Genomic DNA, 15084 nt, shown 5'->3' with positions numbered 1-15084 from the left:
TTACTGGAGAGTCACATTGACCTTGTGCTAATTTCAGATAATTTAAGCATGTTGGGAAAGTTTGAAAAAGTTTAATTTTGATTTTAGTAGAAAGAATTGAGAATGAGAATTTTTTTAGTTTGCCTTTAGTTGAAACAAGTGGATCCCATAAGAATCAGTCTCTAACTTTAATCTAGGAGGAAAAGGGTCATTTGATTGAGGTCATACTCATTCAAACTTTCGAAATAAGCTTCTGTGGGAAGCCTTTCATTATCACATGAAATTTTAAATTTTAAGAATTGTAAATATGCATTTCTGAGTATTTTGTGGTTTAAAATCTTTGGGGGAAATGAGAATAAGGAAATTGGAGTAATGGAGTTAGTTTATTGTCTGATAAGTTGTTACATGAAGATAGGGGAAGCCTATCTCTTTAAGAAATCAGAATGGAAATTGGCATGTATTTCAACTTTCCTTTTGCTATAAATGGTCACTTTAAAAATCTTTGCCAATGGGAGAGATGGAGCCAAGATGGCAGTGTGAAGGTAGGAATTCCCAGAAGCTCTCTTCCAAAATATCCCCAAAACCTTAAAATTATTACTCTAACCAAATTTTAGAGAGGCAGAACCCACAGAATGACCAGTGAAACAATTCTCCAGCCCAGGGCAAATTGGAAGGTCTGTGAGAAGGCTCTGTTCCACCAGGATTGGAAGGGACCACAGTACAACCATGGTCACACTCCAGAGCAAAAATCCCATATTTTCCAGCAGCAATGGGCAGCTTTCAGAGGAAGCTGATCACTGGGGTAGCACTGCTTTGGACCAGCCTGTATAAAGCTGGGACGCTTCTACTGAGAAGCTCACTGCTTTCTTTTCACCTTCTACTTTATGGGAAGCTGAAGTTTGAAAGGAGGCTATGAGACATGAGACCAGGATCTTCGACTTTCAGGGATTCCCCTTTGGACTGTCTTTTGAGCAATTGGGCAAAGTTTGGAAGAGGTGAGCTCAAGCAAATAAACCTTATCCTCCTCTGTAACACCCCTGGCCTCAATATACCCTAGAACACCAGGATAAATGACTGGTAAACAGGTCACTAAATACAATTTTGCAACTTGACCCTTCTATGGCTGAGTTCATGGATAGATGGTCCCCATGGGAGACAGATCCCCAAGGGGACTATCAGGATGATAACCTTCCCCCAGACATTGGGAGGAAACTTAAGGATTTGGATTTGAGACCCCAAACACCATTAGCCCAATTTTTAAAATTCTTTTTACCTAGCCTCAACACTATTTAAAGGACTATAAGAAATTATCAAACCTAGAGGTATTTATATAACTGGCAAAATCTGAAACTTAGGCTGTGTATATCTGTGATATGGTTCACTATGTCATGGATGACCATACCTGCTCCCCTCCTCCTTCTTTCCCCTTTAAGAGGAGCTCTTTCTTCTTGCTGTCTCCTCTCTATTGTTTCACTAATAGAGAATAAGAAAATCATCCTTCCCTGGACAGTACGTGACTTGGTGCTATCGGGTGAAGCTTATCTGGAAATTGCCACCTTGAAAAGGGAGAGTCTGTCCTCTTATTCCTTGCTCTAACTTGAATCCTGGTGTTGAGGATTCCCCTATTTCTGCACACCCTCTGCCTTCTTGCAGCTTTTTCAGAGGAAAAGTTACTAACAAAATGCAGTTCAGCTTCTGTGTAATCTAAGATTCTTTCCATCCTTAGAATTATGCCAACAGAAAAACTTTCAAGGCCTTTCCTGGCTCTTGAGAAATGGGGAACAATTTCCAATATCAAGCATTGATCATTGCAAATGTAATTTTTCATTTGGGATATGTTCTGTGAAAGTTGGAAATCTTGCTATAATTTATATGAGGCTCCTGTGAATTTTTTCCTATGTTTGAATCTTAAAGAAATGTGTTGCTACTTACCATACAATCAAGATAGTAACTTGAAAATGCTTTGTTGATATTTTTGTTAGTTTTGTATTTGTAAGCTGTTAATGATGGTTGTAAAGGATTAAAAGCATCTTCAAATTATATGTCTATCTATAAGAAATATTTGAATTGTGATAAATTAAGAGGAAAAATTGTGAGATCATGCATTAGGAATATGGTCATTTAAATGCGAAAATTACTATATAGCTGGAAAAGTAAGGTTTAAAATAAAGTTTTAAATAAGTCTTTGGATTTTCTTAACAACAATATATGCTAATATCATAAAAGGAAATATTCAATGGAATGAATACATTCTGAAATATGAATGACCATTATATTAAGGGAGTTTGAGTAAAGGTTTTGAGAGAACAATAAAGAGTTGTAAGGTAAAATAAAAGATATAAAGAAAGTCCGGTATTAGGAGCATAAGTAAAATACATAAAATTTATGTAAGATGGTTTAAAGCATGTTGAGAAGATATCAGCAGGTTTGACCTTGTATAAATCAAAAAATTAATTATGGGGGCAGTAGGTGGTGCAGTAGGTAGAGCACCGGCCCTGGAGTCAGGAGTATCTGAGTTCAAATCCAGCTTCAGACACTTAATAATTACCTAGCTGTGTGGCCTTGGGCAAGGCACTTAACCCCATTGCCTTGAAAAACAAAGAAACAAAAAAGACTAATTATGGAAGTTTTGAAAATTGATTTGAAAATGAATGTGAAAAGAAAAATGCACAAAAGCTATGAGTTACTTAGTTATGAATTCTGGGATTATGGAACTCAGATCTGTACTAAATTGAATGTGATTGAGGTAATTTAAAAACATCAGACTGCCACCTTTGCAATGCCTGGCAGTCTGGAAATGATAAACCGCATATATGAAATGTTTGGGTTACATAACATTTGTATTAAATATAGTACTACAGTATTAAAATCATAAATTTGAGATAGAGTAATACCATTTGGAATATAGATTCAGATGTAATTGAATTCATTTTGGTCACATTTTAAGCAAAACATGTCTCTCTTAATTTAAAGTTTAAGATAAGTTAGAATTTATTATACTATTTGGCAGTAAGACAAATTGGGAAAATGCATAGATTTGAAATTTGTTAACTGGGAGATTTGAAGCAAGTTACTTCATCTCTACTCATGTAATTGTAAGTGCCTGGTATAAGGCACTGTCATCTGTCATCAATCCATGTCAACTGAAGAATAATTGCTTATTTTATATGAGATTTTTAAAAACGTGAACAGTATATTATGATGCTAATGATGACAAGAAGCCTAATTATTTTTTTCATCTTTTGAGGTAATTTATTGAATAAAAAATGCATACAAATTGAATACTGGGATGTGAAATATGAATATGAAATATGAAGCTCTTAAGTAACATTTTTTCCTATGAATATCTCTTTTTCATCTACTAAAATAGTCATGTTGTAAAAGTAAACATAACACCCACCCACCCCACCCACAAACAAAAAAAAGAAACCTCAAGAAAAATTTTTTTAAAGATGGTATGCTCCTGTCTGTATTCAGATACCATCAGATCTATCTTTGGAATGGATAGCATCTTTATCATAAGACTTTCAGAGTTCTATTGGACCACAGCATTGCTGAGAAAAATTAGGTCATTCACAGCTGATCATCCTGCAATATTACTGTTAAATTGTATAAAGTACATTTCCCATTGCAACGGCTCATGTAAGTTTTTTAGTGAGAGAATCCTGTTCATCATTTCCCATAACAGAACATCATTTCATTTCAATCACATAAGACAATTTGTTCAGTCAATCCCCAACCATTGGGCATCCCCTAAATCTCCAGCTCCCCACCATCAGGAGAAAGCTGCTATAAATATATCTCTATACATATAGATTCTTTTCTTCCAGTATTTCATCTCTTCTGGAATATAGACCTAGCAGTGGTACTGCAAGGTTAAAGGGTAGGCATGGTTTTATAGCCCTTTGGGCATCATTCAAATTACTCTACAGAATTGTTGAATCATTTCACAACTCCTTCAAAAGTGCATCAGTGTCTCAATTCCCTGATATTCCTTCCAACATTTATCATTTTCTCCCTCTGTCCTATTAACCAGTCCAACAGGTATAATGTAGTACCTCAGAATTTTTCCAACCTCTATTTCTTTTTTCTTTTTTTATATTTAATTTTTTAGGGTTTTTTTTGTTTTGTTTTGTTTTGCAAGGCTTGCCCAAGGCCACACAACTAGGTAATTATTAAATGTCTGAGACCAGATATGAACTCAGGTACCCCTGACTCCAGGGCCGGTGCTCTATCCACTGTGCCACCTAGCTGCCCTGAGGTAGGACATTTTTAAAAAATATATTTAAATAGATTGCATTGATAACTTCATCTGAAAACTTCATTTCTCTTGATCATTTAGCAACTGGGGAATGGCTCTTATTTTTTTATAAATTTGACTCAAAAATGTTTGAGAATTAGAGTTTTTATCAGAGAAACTTGTTTAATATTTTTTCCCACAGCTGCTATTGCTAGTTGTATTTCTGTCCATTTATTCCCACCACCCCCATTTATTCTATTCCCTCTCTCCTTTTACCTTGTCCCTCCTCAAAATTGTATTGCATGCCACTTCCCCTCCCATGATCTCCCCCCCTTATATCATCTACATCTACCCAACTCCCTACTCCAGGCCCCTTTCTCCCATTTCTTTCTTCTCCTATTTTCCTCTAGGGTAAGACAGGTTTCGACACTCAATTGAGTGTGTATTATTTCCTCTCTGAACCAATTCCTATGAGAGTAAGGCTCACTCGCTCACCCTCACCTTCTCCCTCTTCCACTCCAATGCAAAAACTTTTTCTTGCCTCTTTTATATGAAATAACTTACCCCATTCTACTTCTCTTTCCCCTTTCTCTCAGTACATTCCTTTCTTCCCCATTTACTCCATTTTTTATTATACCTTCAAATTCAACTTCTGCCTATGCCATATCTATATATGCTCCTTTTAACTGCCCTAATAAATTAGAAAGTTCACATGAATTATCAATATCATCTTCCTATGCAGGAATATAAGCAATTCAACATCATTAAGTCCCTTGTAATTTGTCTTTCCTGTTTATTTTTTTTAATATTTTATTTGAATCTTGTTTATGCCAGTCATATTTTCTATCCAGGTCTGGTCATTTCATCAGGAAAGTTTGAGAGTGTCCTATTTCATTGAATGTTCAGGTTTCCTCCTGAGAGAGTATGTTCAGTTTTGCTGGGTAGTTGATTTTTTTCCCCAAGGCAATGGGGTTAAGTGACTTGCCCAAGATCACATAGCTAGGTAATTAATTATTAAGTGTCTGAGACTGGGTTTGAACTCGGATCCTCCTTACTCCAGAGCTGGGACTCTATCCACTGTGCCACCTAGCTGCCCTATTGGGGAATTGATTAATTTGTTTGTTTGTTTGTTTAGTTTTTTGCAAGACAAATGGGGTCACACAGGGCCACACAGCTAGGTAATTATTAAGTGTCTGAGACTGGATTTGAACCCAGGTACTCCTGACTCCAGGGCCAGTGCTTTATCCACTGCCACCTAGCTGCCCCGGGTAATTGATTCTTAATTGTAATCTGCATTCTTTTGTCTTCCAAAATATCGTATCACTTGTGAAAGTGTGAATTTTTGAAGTTATTGTCCTAATGTTAAAGAGTACTACCCACTGCAGGATAGATGGGTGGGCAGGCAGGGACAACAAACCCAGTTCTTTTCTCTGGAGTCCCTGTTGTTCCCCTTATTTTGTAAATTTGTCAGGTTCCTGAAAACCATCTATGTGGGCAAGGTCACCATCTGGAAAATGAACCAAATTTAGATTATAAAATTCCTAAATAATGAACTTGACTTGCTGAAGATCTGCAAGTATATGTACAATATGGAAAGGATTTCCAATGATTTGGTATTTACTTCAGGATAAATTTAAACTTGAAAAAGAAAAACAAGTGATGAATGCTAAGTAAAATCTTTTATATATTTTTGAATACTGGTAAAGTTTCTTTGGCTAATTAAAATTCCCTGAAATAACTATCTAGTCCTAAATTGTGATTGGTGATCACAGAAGAAATGCTATGGCTAAACAGAGGGCATATGATCCTAAACTGTTATAGTTGGAGGTCTGAGTCTGGGAAGGGTTGAAAGGATGATCTTTGGCCTCAGTCCAAGGTAAGATACTGCTGACTCAGTTTCCCCAATGGGCTCCTTTGAAAAGGAATGTTTTTTCCTAAGCATGGCTATGAGGTGGAATAGTTATTGCTTGATTGGTTGTCAACTGTGACACTTACCTGAAGTCAAATTGAGCTAAGCTTATTTGATCCTACTCTATATGTGCCAAGTCACCAAAGACTAGTATGATGTTTTAGTCATGACCCAGGTGTTTTAGTCTTTCCTTATTAAATTTCCACAATCAGAGCAAGTTGTCAATGAAAGACATGGGTGCATGTCCAATATGCCCTGGTGCCACCCAGTGTTCCCCCTATATTCTGAAAAGACCTATGCCACCTGGATTGGGAAACCACCAAATCCAATAACCACCAAAGCCGTGGCATGCTCTTCTGTTATCCGCACTTCTCTCTGTTGTTGCCCTTCCTTTTTTACTATTGTTGTATGTATATTAACAACTCCTCACAGGTCGAACTCAGGACTGAGTGTATCATGGAGAAGACTACATGGATGCAGAAGATCCATGAGAATCTTGTTTCCAGGGGCAGCTAGGTGACGTAGTGGATAAAGCACTGACCCTGGAGTCAGGAGTACCTGGGTTCATATCAGGTCTCAGACACTTAATAATTACCTAGCTGTGTGGCCTTGGGCAAGCCACTTAATACTGTTTGCCTTACCAAAAAAAGCAAACTGGAGAATCTTGTTTCCCCAGGGACCTCTCCTAGGTGGGGCTACCCGCCTTTCTTCTTGTTGACCCTGATAATCCATCTTGATTATTTTTCTCTTTAGTTTTTGGTCCCTGTCACTTTAATCTCCTTGTAAAGTTTGTGTCCTCCAGGCTACAGGCCATACATCTTCAACTACTGACCAGAGCTGGATCCCATCCTCTACGCAATCCTGGATGACCCCCATACAGACTCAGTCATCTATCCCAATACATCTCAACTCCCCAACCCGTCTATACCTATTTTCAGCCTGAAGTATCTCCCAAAGATGAAACCTCTACCCTGTGCCACTAGCTTCCAAATAAAAGAAAAGGGGAAATGATGGGGTTAACTGTGATATTATAGCACTTAACTTGGTGGGGGAAACGGTTCCAGATAGAGAATTATGGCATAAGCTTGTTTGGCAAATTGGCCCAAGCCCTGGAAACAGCAAGGGCAGGGCATGGGGGGGCATCCCAGGGAGGGGGGCACATCCTGGTGATGGGGCACTGCTCCTTTCCTTGAACACTGAGCACAGAAAACCTAAGAATCTAGCAAAGGGAAATTTCCTTGTCATGACTATCTCTCTGAGGTACATAATTTAGCATAAAAAGTTCTCCCTCCCAACCCATAGTCAGTCAATCAGCCTGATTCTGCTTCTTGACCACTGACTTTACAATAAAAAGGTTTGGCTAAAAATGATTCCTGTCTGTATGAGTTCTTTCACAATTGACTCCAAACCAGGTCCTCCAGAGCCTTTCTGAGGCTCCCTCAACATTTAAACTTCATTCTGAAATTACATCAGAAACAACAAGGCTGTATCCAGTGTTTTCAGAAGAACAGATCTGAATTTGCTTTGATGCCACCACTCTTACCACCACCCCTTGTTTTCCCTCAAGTATCTCTTATTTGTAAGGTTCACTTATCAAAGGGGACTGCTCCCTTTACTTTTACATTGTTTATTTCTGGGCCCCATTATAGACCTTACACTGCCTGCTCATGTCTCTTGAAGACCCTAGGTTTGATAGCATTTTGCTTCAAGATACACTGTTTTACCTCCAGATTGTCTCTCACAATTCCTACACTTCCTTCAGGTTTGGAATCACTTTGTCCAAAATGGGGAAATGTTAGTGAATTTTATTTATATATAATGTCTCATATATAATATATATATATATATATATATATATATACACACACACATATATGTGTGTATGTATATGTATGAAAATATATCTATCTATATATGCTTTATACTATATACATGTGTGTATGTGTGCTTTTAAACTTAAATTTCGTCAGGAGTACCTGGGTTCAAATCCGACCTCCTCAGACACTTAATAATTACCTAGCCATGTGGCCTTGGGCAAGCTACTTAACCCCATAGCCTTGCAAAATCTAAAAAAAAAAAAAAACAAACCAAAAAACCTTAAATTTCTATAACAAGTACCTCGAAATTCACCTATTTCATAAAGCTTCCTTTTAATCAGACCAGAGAACAGAGGGATGAATAAGGTCCAACTTCTAACTAAGATACAAAGAGAGCTCAACAATTGAAAAGAATGCTTAGAGACAATTCCCTTAATAATAAAGCAAAATAAAGGCTCACCTTTTAATCCCATCAATGAGCCCTCCAGGTATACATTTGCCTTGAAAGTCTTTTAGACTCTTATTAGAATGCTTCTTCCCCCACCTCTTCCTGGGTCCCCCCCCCCCACCTCTTCTGGACCTTGTTCCCCTCTCACCATCCCCTTCTTTGACTGGACAAGTCAGAGGTAACATTTCAGATCACAGTCCCCAATGGAGAAAACTTTAGGAATGAAAGTAATGCCCCATCTTGGGGGGATCTAGCTCTCTGGCTAGATCCTGTCCTCCCTGCTAATGGAAGAAATATCAATAAATGTGATGGTTAGCCTAATTCTGATTTGCTCTTCCTTGGGGTCAAAACATCTGGAAATGTTTGGCCCTGGATAGGACAAACTCTTGGAAGATTAACACATATTTATTCCAACAAGCCAAAACTGCCAGTGAGAACCCTGCCCAATGGGGATCCAACTGCAACTGGCCAGTTCCAGTTGGGCAATGTTCCCCCTCCCTTCCTCTTTTCCCCTCTTTTCCCTTGAAATAAAGCTCTGGGAAACCAAATACCACTGGGATTTAAATGGAACTACTTAACTATGCCTTAAACCCAAATCATTCTGGCTTTCACTGATTAACCAATAATAGATCCCAGGTCAAATCTCACTTGTCATAATTTAGATTTTGTTGGTTTAGAGTGAATATAAATGGCAATTACTTCTGTTCTGACCTGAAATCCTGAGGGTTTTTCCCCTTCCTAGATTGATTTTTTTTATGAGTTTGTAAGAGAATCATTTTTTGCCCCATTTCTTATCTAGCCTTAATCATTGAATGGATGCGCCCTCAGACAAAATGACAATGTCTCTCACAACATCCTAGGTTATCTCCAGTTGTCATGATCTATATTTGCTATGAGACCCAAATGATTCTGGAGAGAATAGGGCTGGTGACTTTGTGTAGTCCTGCCTTACTTAAATCTACTTCACCCTACTGATTTCATTGGTCCTCTTGTAGAACAAAGGACCAACAATGACAACAAGCCAATTATGAATGTCCCCTAGGGGCCCTTTTTCTTTTCTCCCTCTATATAATTTTACTTGGTGAACTCATTATCTCCCATGAATTCAATTATCATCTCTATGCAGATAATGCCCAGAACTATTTATACAACCCCAACCTCTCTCTTGACATCCAATATCTACCTATTAGAGATCTCAAACTGATGACCCATAGACATCTGAAATATGTCCAAACCTGAACTTTGTATCTCCCCCCCCCCCCCAACTCTCCCTTCTTCCTAACTTTCCTATTATTTTCAAAGGCAACACACTTTTCCCTGGCTTTTAACAAGTCACATTTTTGACTCTTCATCTTCCCTCACCCTGATATATTTGTTGTCACATCCTATTGATTTAGCTTTCCTAATATCCCTTGCATATTACCCCTCTAACATGGCCATCACTCTGGTGCAAGGCCTTGTCACTTCACTCCTGGATAACTACAATAGCCCTCTGGTGGACCTTCAAGTCCATCAGCTACCAAAAGATATTCCCAAAGTTCAGGTTTGATCATTTCTCTCTTCTATTCAATGAACTCTAGTGGTTCCCTAGTGCTTCCAGGATCAAACATAAAATCTGTTTTTCAAAATCATTTATAAACTGACCCTCTCTTATCTTTCCAAACAACTTACATTTTATTCTCCTCCCCATTTATTTTAAAATCCATTTTATCTGGTTCTCTTGCTGTACCCAATTTTCATATCCCAACTGTGCATTTCACTGACTGTGACTCCTATCTAGAATGTTCTCCTTACTCCTCTTTCTCCAGGTTTCTTTCAAATCTCAACTAAAATATCATACTCTGCATGAAGCCTTTCTTGTAATCTCATTGCCTCCCTTCTTTATTTCCCATTTAAGCTGTATATATATCTTGTTTGTATATAGTCTTCCTTCTCATCCCACCCCTGACCATTAGATAGTAAGCCTCTTGATGGCAGGAATTTTTGAGTTGTTTCAGTCATCTCTGACACCTCGTGACTCTATTTGGGGGTTTTTCTTGGCAAAGATACTGAAATGATTTGCTATTTATTTTATAGGTGAGGAAATTGAGGCAAAGAGGATTAAGTGACTTACCCAGGGCCACAAAGCTAGTACATCAGATTTGAACTCAGGTAGATGAATCTGTCTGACTCCGGGCCTGGTGCTCTGTATACTATAGCGTCACCTGTCTTTCATTTAACAGGTGCTTAATAACAAACTTTGTTGGGAGCCAGGGTCTCTAAGCTGTTTGACACAGTCGCAGCAAGAAGACTCAAGGCAGTCACACTGCCTGATGGAACAACATTTCCTTCTTCAATATATATCTAGGGATTCCATGCATACCAATATTTATAGGTTTATTATTGATTGCAATATTTACTCACCCTAATAGTGGAATGACTATAAAGGAAGGATTTCAGAAAAATTCCTTGAATAAAACAGATTGTAAACTCTGTCCAAATTTAACAGGACTGCCTCTCCCTGAGGCATATAAAAGACTTCAACATTATGAAATCTCTGGAAAACCCAGCACTGGGAATTCCAAGGAAATGCCAGAATATATACAGGGAAAACAGATACAAGATGGATCAGATAGAATTCCAGGGAAATTAATAGATTTGCCCCCCTTACTATACACAGGAATATATGAAAAAGATGGTGAGAAAATAGTACAGGTGACCAATACGTGAACTCCAGCAGCCTTAGTTTCATGGGAAAGAATAAAAAAGTCACAGAAACTGTGGCTTCTACCAACAAGGCCAGAAAGAAAAATTGGTTATTAGAGTTAACGGATGGGTGGACAAGCATAAAGACCCTCACTGCAGACTGTTAAGGAAGTGTATCAAAAAACATTACCTACACAAAAATATAAAAAACTTTCCATTAAAAGAATCTCTTAATTAATAACTTTAAATGAATTAACAATTATACAATGTAGTAATGAATATGGTAACAGACAGGTTAAAGTCATCATAGTCTGAGTAGGAATAAGAAATCAATTAACTATATGATTATTACTTAAACTTGTAATCACATGATTAAAACTTGTAACCATATGAACTATATGATTGATGATGAAAATTGTACACTCTTGTAACCAAGGAAATGATCTCAGCTTGCTTGCTTGCTTGAAACATACATGATTCTGAAACTATAAAAATAAATCCAAGCAACTGACAGTCAGTCAACCTGCTCCTGCCTTTACCCACTTGTTCTCAACTCATTTCGTCGACTCTATCCCTCCTGTCAGGTTCCAAGGACCCCGCGGAGGCTGGACCCCCGCAAAACTTCATATAAACTGATTCCTAAGTTGGAACTGGGATCTGGGGAGTCTGGGGAGAACAGAACTGGATGATCAAAGACTCTCTCCTGCTTTGGGGCCAAAACCAGTGGAATTATGTTGATGCTCTTCCCACATATAGTGAAGCAGCTTATTAGAGACAGCATATGCACTTTGTTGAACTGAATAAACATATTTATGCCTTTATATTAAGGACAAAATGGAATATATACATTGCCACTTTGGACATGGGAGTCAGTGTCATGTGGTGTCAGGAATCCACCTAATTTAAGGACAGGTAATGACTTCTCTGCCCAATGGGCTCCTCATACCAACTGGACCACTTACTTCACTCCACCTACCCAAAAGGAAAATTATCTTGCCTCAAGAAAAAAATAGTGTTGCATTTTTGTTGTATATCCTTTTATTAAGTCTGGAATGATCTACAAATACATCATTTCATTCCAACATAGAACCTCAAACACCATTGTAATGGCTTCAATTATTGGGGTCAGGGTTGCAGTTGATAAGAATGAGGAAGCGGACATCTGGAGTTAAGGAAGGGGAATTGTTCCAAAAGTCAGAGATTCAGAATCACATGTACAAGACACTGAGGTATAGAAGTATATCAACCAACTGGGGAATGAGTTTAGGAAGAGTCATTGTGAAGCCCATTCATCAAGGAAGGTTGACCCCCCTCCCCCAGGCTTTGGCTCTTCTCTTGTCTGCGGTGGTTATATCTAGGCATCGGTAAGCCTAACTGACCATAAACATGGTCAGGGGTTAGTGGGTTTCAGGCCAGAGTGAGGCTGTGTTCTCAAACCAATTCTATAGAGCCTGGTGGTGATGCGGCCCCCAAGGGGTACAGAAAACTAAACTAGGAGGTGACCTGTAATAACCAGTTTAGATTTAGGAAAACATGCACCCTGCTCCTTGAGAGGTGGGGGATTCTAGGTACAAAATACATAGTGACTGAGTCAGTTGGTTTTGTTTTTGTCAATGGCTCCTGTTGGGTCTAGGAGTGGGGACCAGGAATGTATCCAGAAATGACTGTGTTTGAAAACAAAAACAAAAGGCATAAATAGAATGTTTCCTCCAATTAAAGACTTTTGTTTTACCTTCCTGCCAATACTAAACTTACCACCCTCCCTATGGAAAGAACTGAAGGCAGCCACTGAAGCACAAGCTTTTTTAATTTTTAAATATTTTTAATCTGATATTTTATGACTACACATATTTTGAATGCCAGAAAAGCTTATTTGCCATTATGGTAAGGCCTCAAACCTTAATGATTTTCAAACTTCCCTTCTGGGAAACTTGGGTTGGGTGGGATGGGTGAGAAGTATTGAGGCATATTGGGTATATAAATGAAATGGTTTTGAGAGGGACCACTTGCCAACCAGTAGCAGAGAAATGGAAACCTATAAGGTGAGGTCTGGATGAGAGAAGTTTAGGTTTTAAAAAATGATGCTAATGTCAGAAAGGGATCTGTGCTAAATATTAATCACTCACTGTTCTATACCAGGCCCCCAGATTTCTCCTCAACCATAAAATAATCCACTCTGTTTCCCAAAATTAGAGACCCCGTCAGAAACTACGTAATTACTGCATTTTAGAAACCTCTAAATTCCATCTCCTTTATTTTCCCACTTCTGCTGGATAGTCAGCAGAGGCCCCACAGCAATCAGTGAAGGGATCATAGGCTGGACTGACCCAAAGTGATGATGCACTTTCAACATAATTTCTGCAAAGAGAACCACGGTAACTCTTTGAGGGGAGGGGGAGTTTGACCACAGCAAACTACTCTGGGGGTCAGTGCTCCACTCATCTTTAGGAAGGGTAAGACCATGAGACAACCCCCATAAGTAAAGAATGAGTGAGTATGATAGTACTACTATTGAGGGGATGTTACCTTCCAGAGAAAGACTTTTAAGGAGCAGAGCCTGGAGAAGGAGGAAACATGAGACAGGCTTCAGTGGAGAAGTGGGAAAATGGTGATTTAACAGAAGATACTGAAACACACATGATACTATAGAGACAAAATGATTGTGGGCTGTGGGTTATATTCCTCAATTTATTCTTGTTGAGTACAGCTAAGTTAAACTTCTGGAAGAATTTTTTTTCACTATAGGTAAGTTGTAATAAAGATAGATACAGAAACAATATTAACTCAAGTATTTTTAGTGCATCATCATTAAACAATTTTGTTGTAAATGGGCATAAAATTGTTTGTCCTAGTTGTAATAGTGTCAAAGGACAGAAAAGTCTTCCTGCAGGTCCTAGAAAAGGTTCTTTTCAATTTAAGGTCAGCTTATATTGGCACTAAATTGACAAAGACAATCCCTAAAGTCCTCAGAAAAAAAAAATCATTTTATTTCAGAACAATTTTTCAAAAGAACAATGTGAAGTTATCAAGGATCCCTATTTAGTCCTGCCTTCCCTAGGAAGTTATTTAGATAAGAAGTAACATCTAGCTAGTGAGGTTTTCCCCCCTTTATATTTCTCCTTACTATTTCTCAACCCCCTGAAATAAGAGCCAAAAAGAACACCATCATCTTCTCTTCTTCATAGGCATCTTCCCTTTTGCAACTTTGCTATCATCTTTTTCCCGCTTGGGCATCTTGAAATAGCCAAGTTCTCTTCGTACCATGGTGCCTCTCCACCAAGCCTGAAGCTAGAAAGTGGAAGAGAGAATGAGAGGTGGTTAGGAGATGTCTGTGATGTTTCTAAAAAAGAGGCACCAGAATTCATGGATAGGAATTATTCCTGGGAAAATAAAAAGCTATTGTCTAAATATAAATATGTGTCCCAAAGGTGGAGTTAGGGTGGAATGTGACCAGGTGCTTTGCAAATGCATTCCTTACTGGTTTTTTTACATTATTTATTTTTTTTTTTTGCAAGGCAAATGGGGTTAAGTGGCTTGCCCAAGGCCACACAGCTAGGTAATTAAATGTCTGAGACCAGATTTGAACCCAGGTATTCCTGACACCAAGGCCAGGGCTTTAGCTACTCCCACCTAGCTGCCCCTGCATTCCTTATTGTTGCATGGTGTACAGAAACCCAGCTTTGGATTTTCTGGTCAGATTTTTCAGCACTTTGATGTACCCATTTTTTTTTCTTTTGCCTTTGAAGCATGAATTTATCATGCTATGTTCTGTAACCAGCTTTCCAATAATCCTGAATGACTGACAGTAGCTAAGACTTCAAAGATCAGATCCATTTATTCCCAAATTGGCTGTCATTTTTTCACTGTCAAGCCCAAGAATGTGACCAGTCTTAGAGACTCCAGTGGGTCATCTGTGGTCTCTGGTGCCCAGTGTGATCCCACTGATCTAAATAGCATTTTTCCTACTGATCCTCCAAGATCAAGTAAAATACAGAAAGGGAAAAGG

The 15084-nt window shown here is 38.4% G+C and overlaps 1 protein-coding gene across 4 annotated transcripts in view; it reads right to left on the bottom strand.

The window, feature by feature from the left end:
* Nucleotides 1–14041: 14041 nt before the first annotated feature.
* DRC9 (dynein regulatory complex subunit 9) overlaps nt 14042–15084 on the bottom strand; it is a 96823-nt gene continuing 95780 nt past the window's right edge. For all 4 annotated transcript variants that reach the window (XM_074214722.1, XM_074214724.1, XM_074214723.1 and 1 more), the window contains exon 11: nt 14042–14366. In XM_074214722.1, coding sequence (XP_074070823.1) covers nt 14244–14366 — 123 coding nt within the window. In that variant the 3' untranslated portion in view covers nt 14042–14243. The remainder of the gene's footprint in view (nt 14367–15084) is intronic.

Source organism: Macrotis lagotis, chromosome 1 (assembly GCF_037893015.1).
Source record: "Macrotis lagotis isolate mMagLag1 chromosome 1, bilby.v1.9.chrom.fasta, whole genome shotgun sequence".
NCBI lineage: Eukaryota > Metazoa > Chordata > Mammalia > Peramelemorphia > Peramelidae > Macrotis > Macrotis lagotis.
This window is presented reverse-complemented; position numbering and strand designations above follow the sequence as displayed.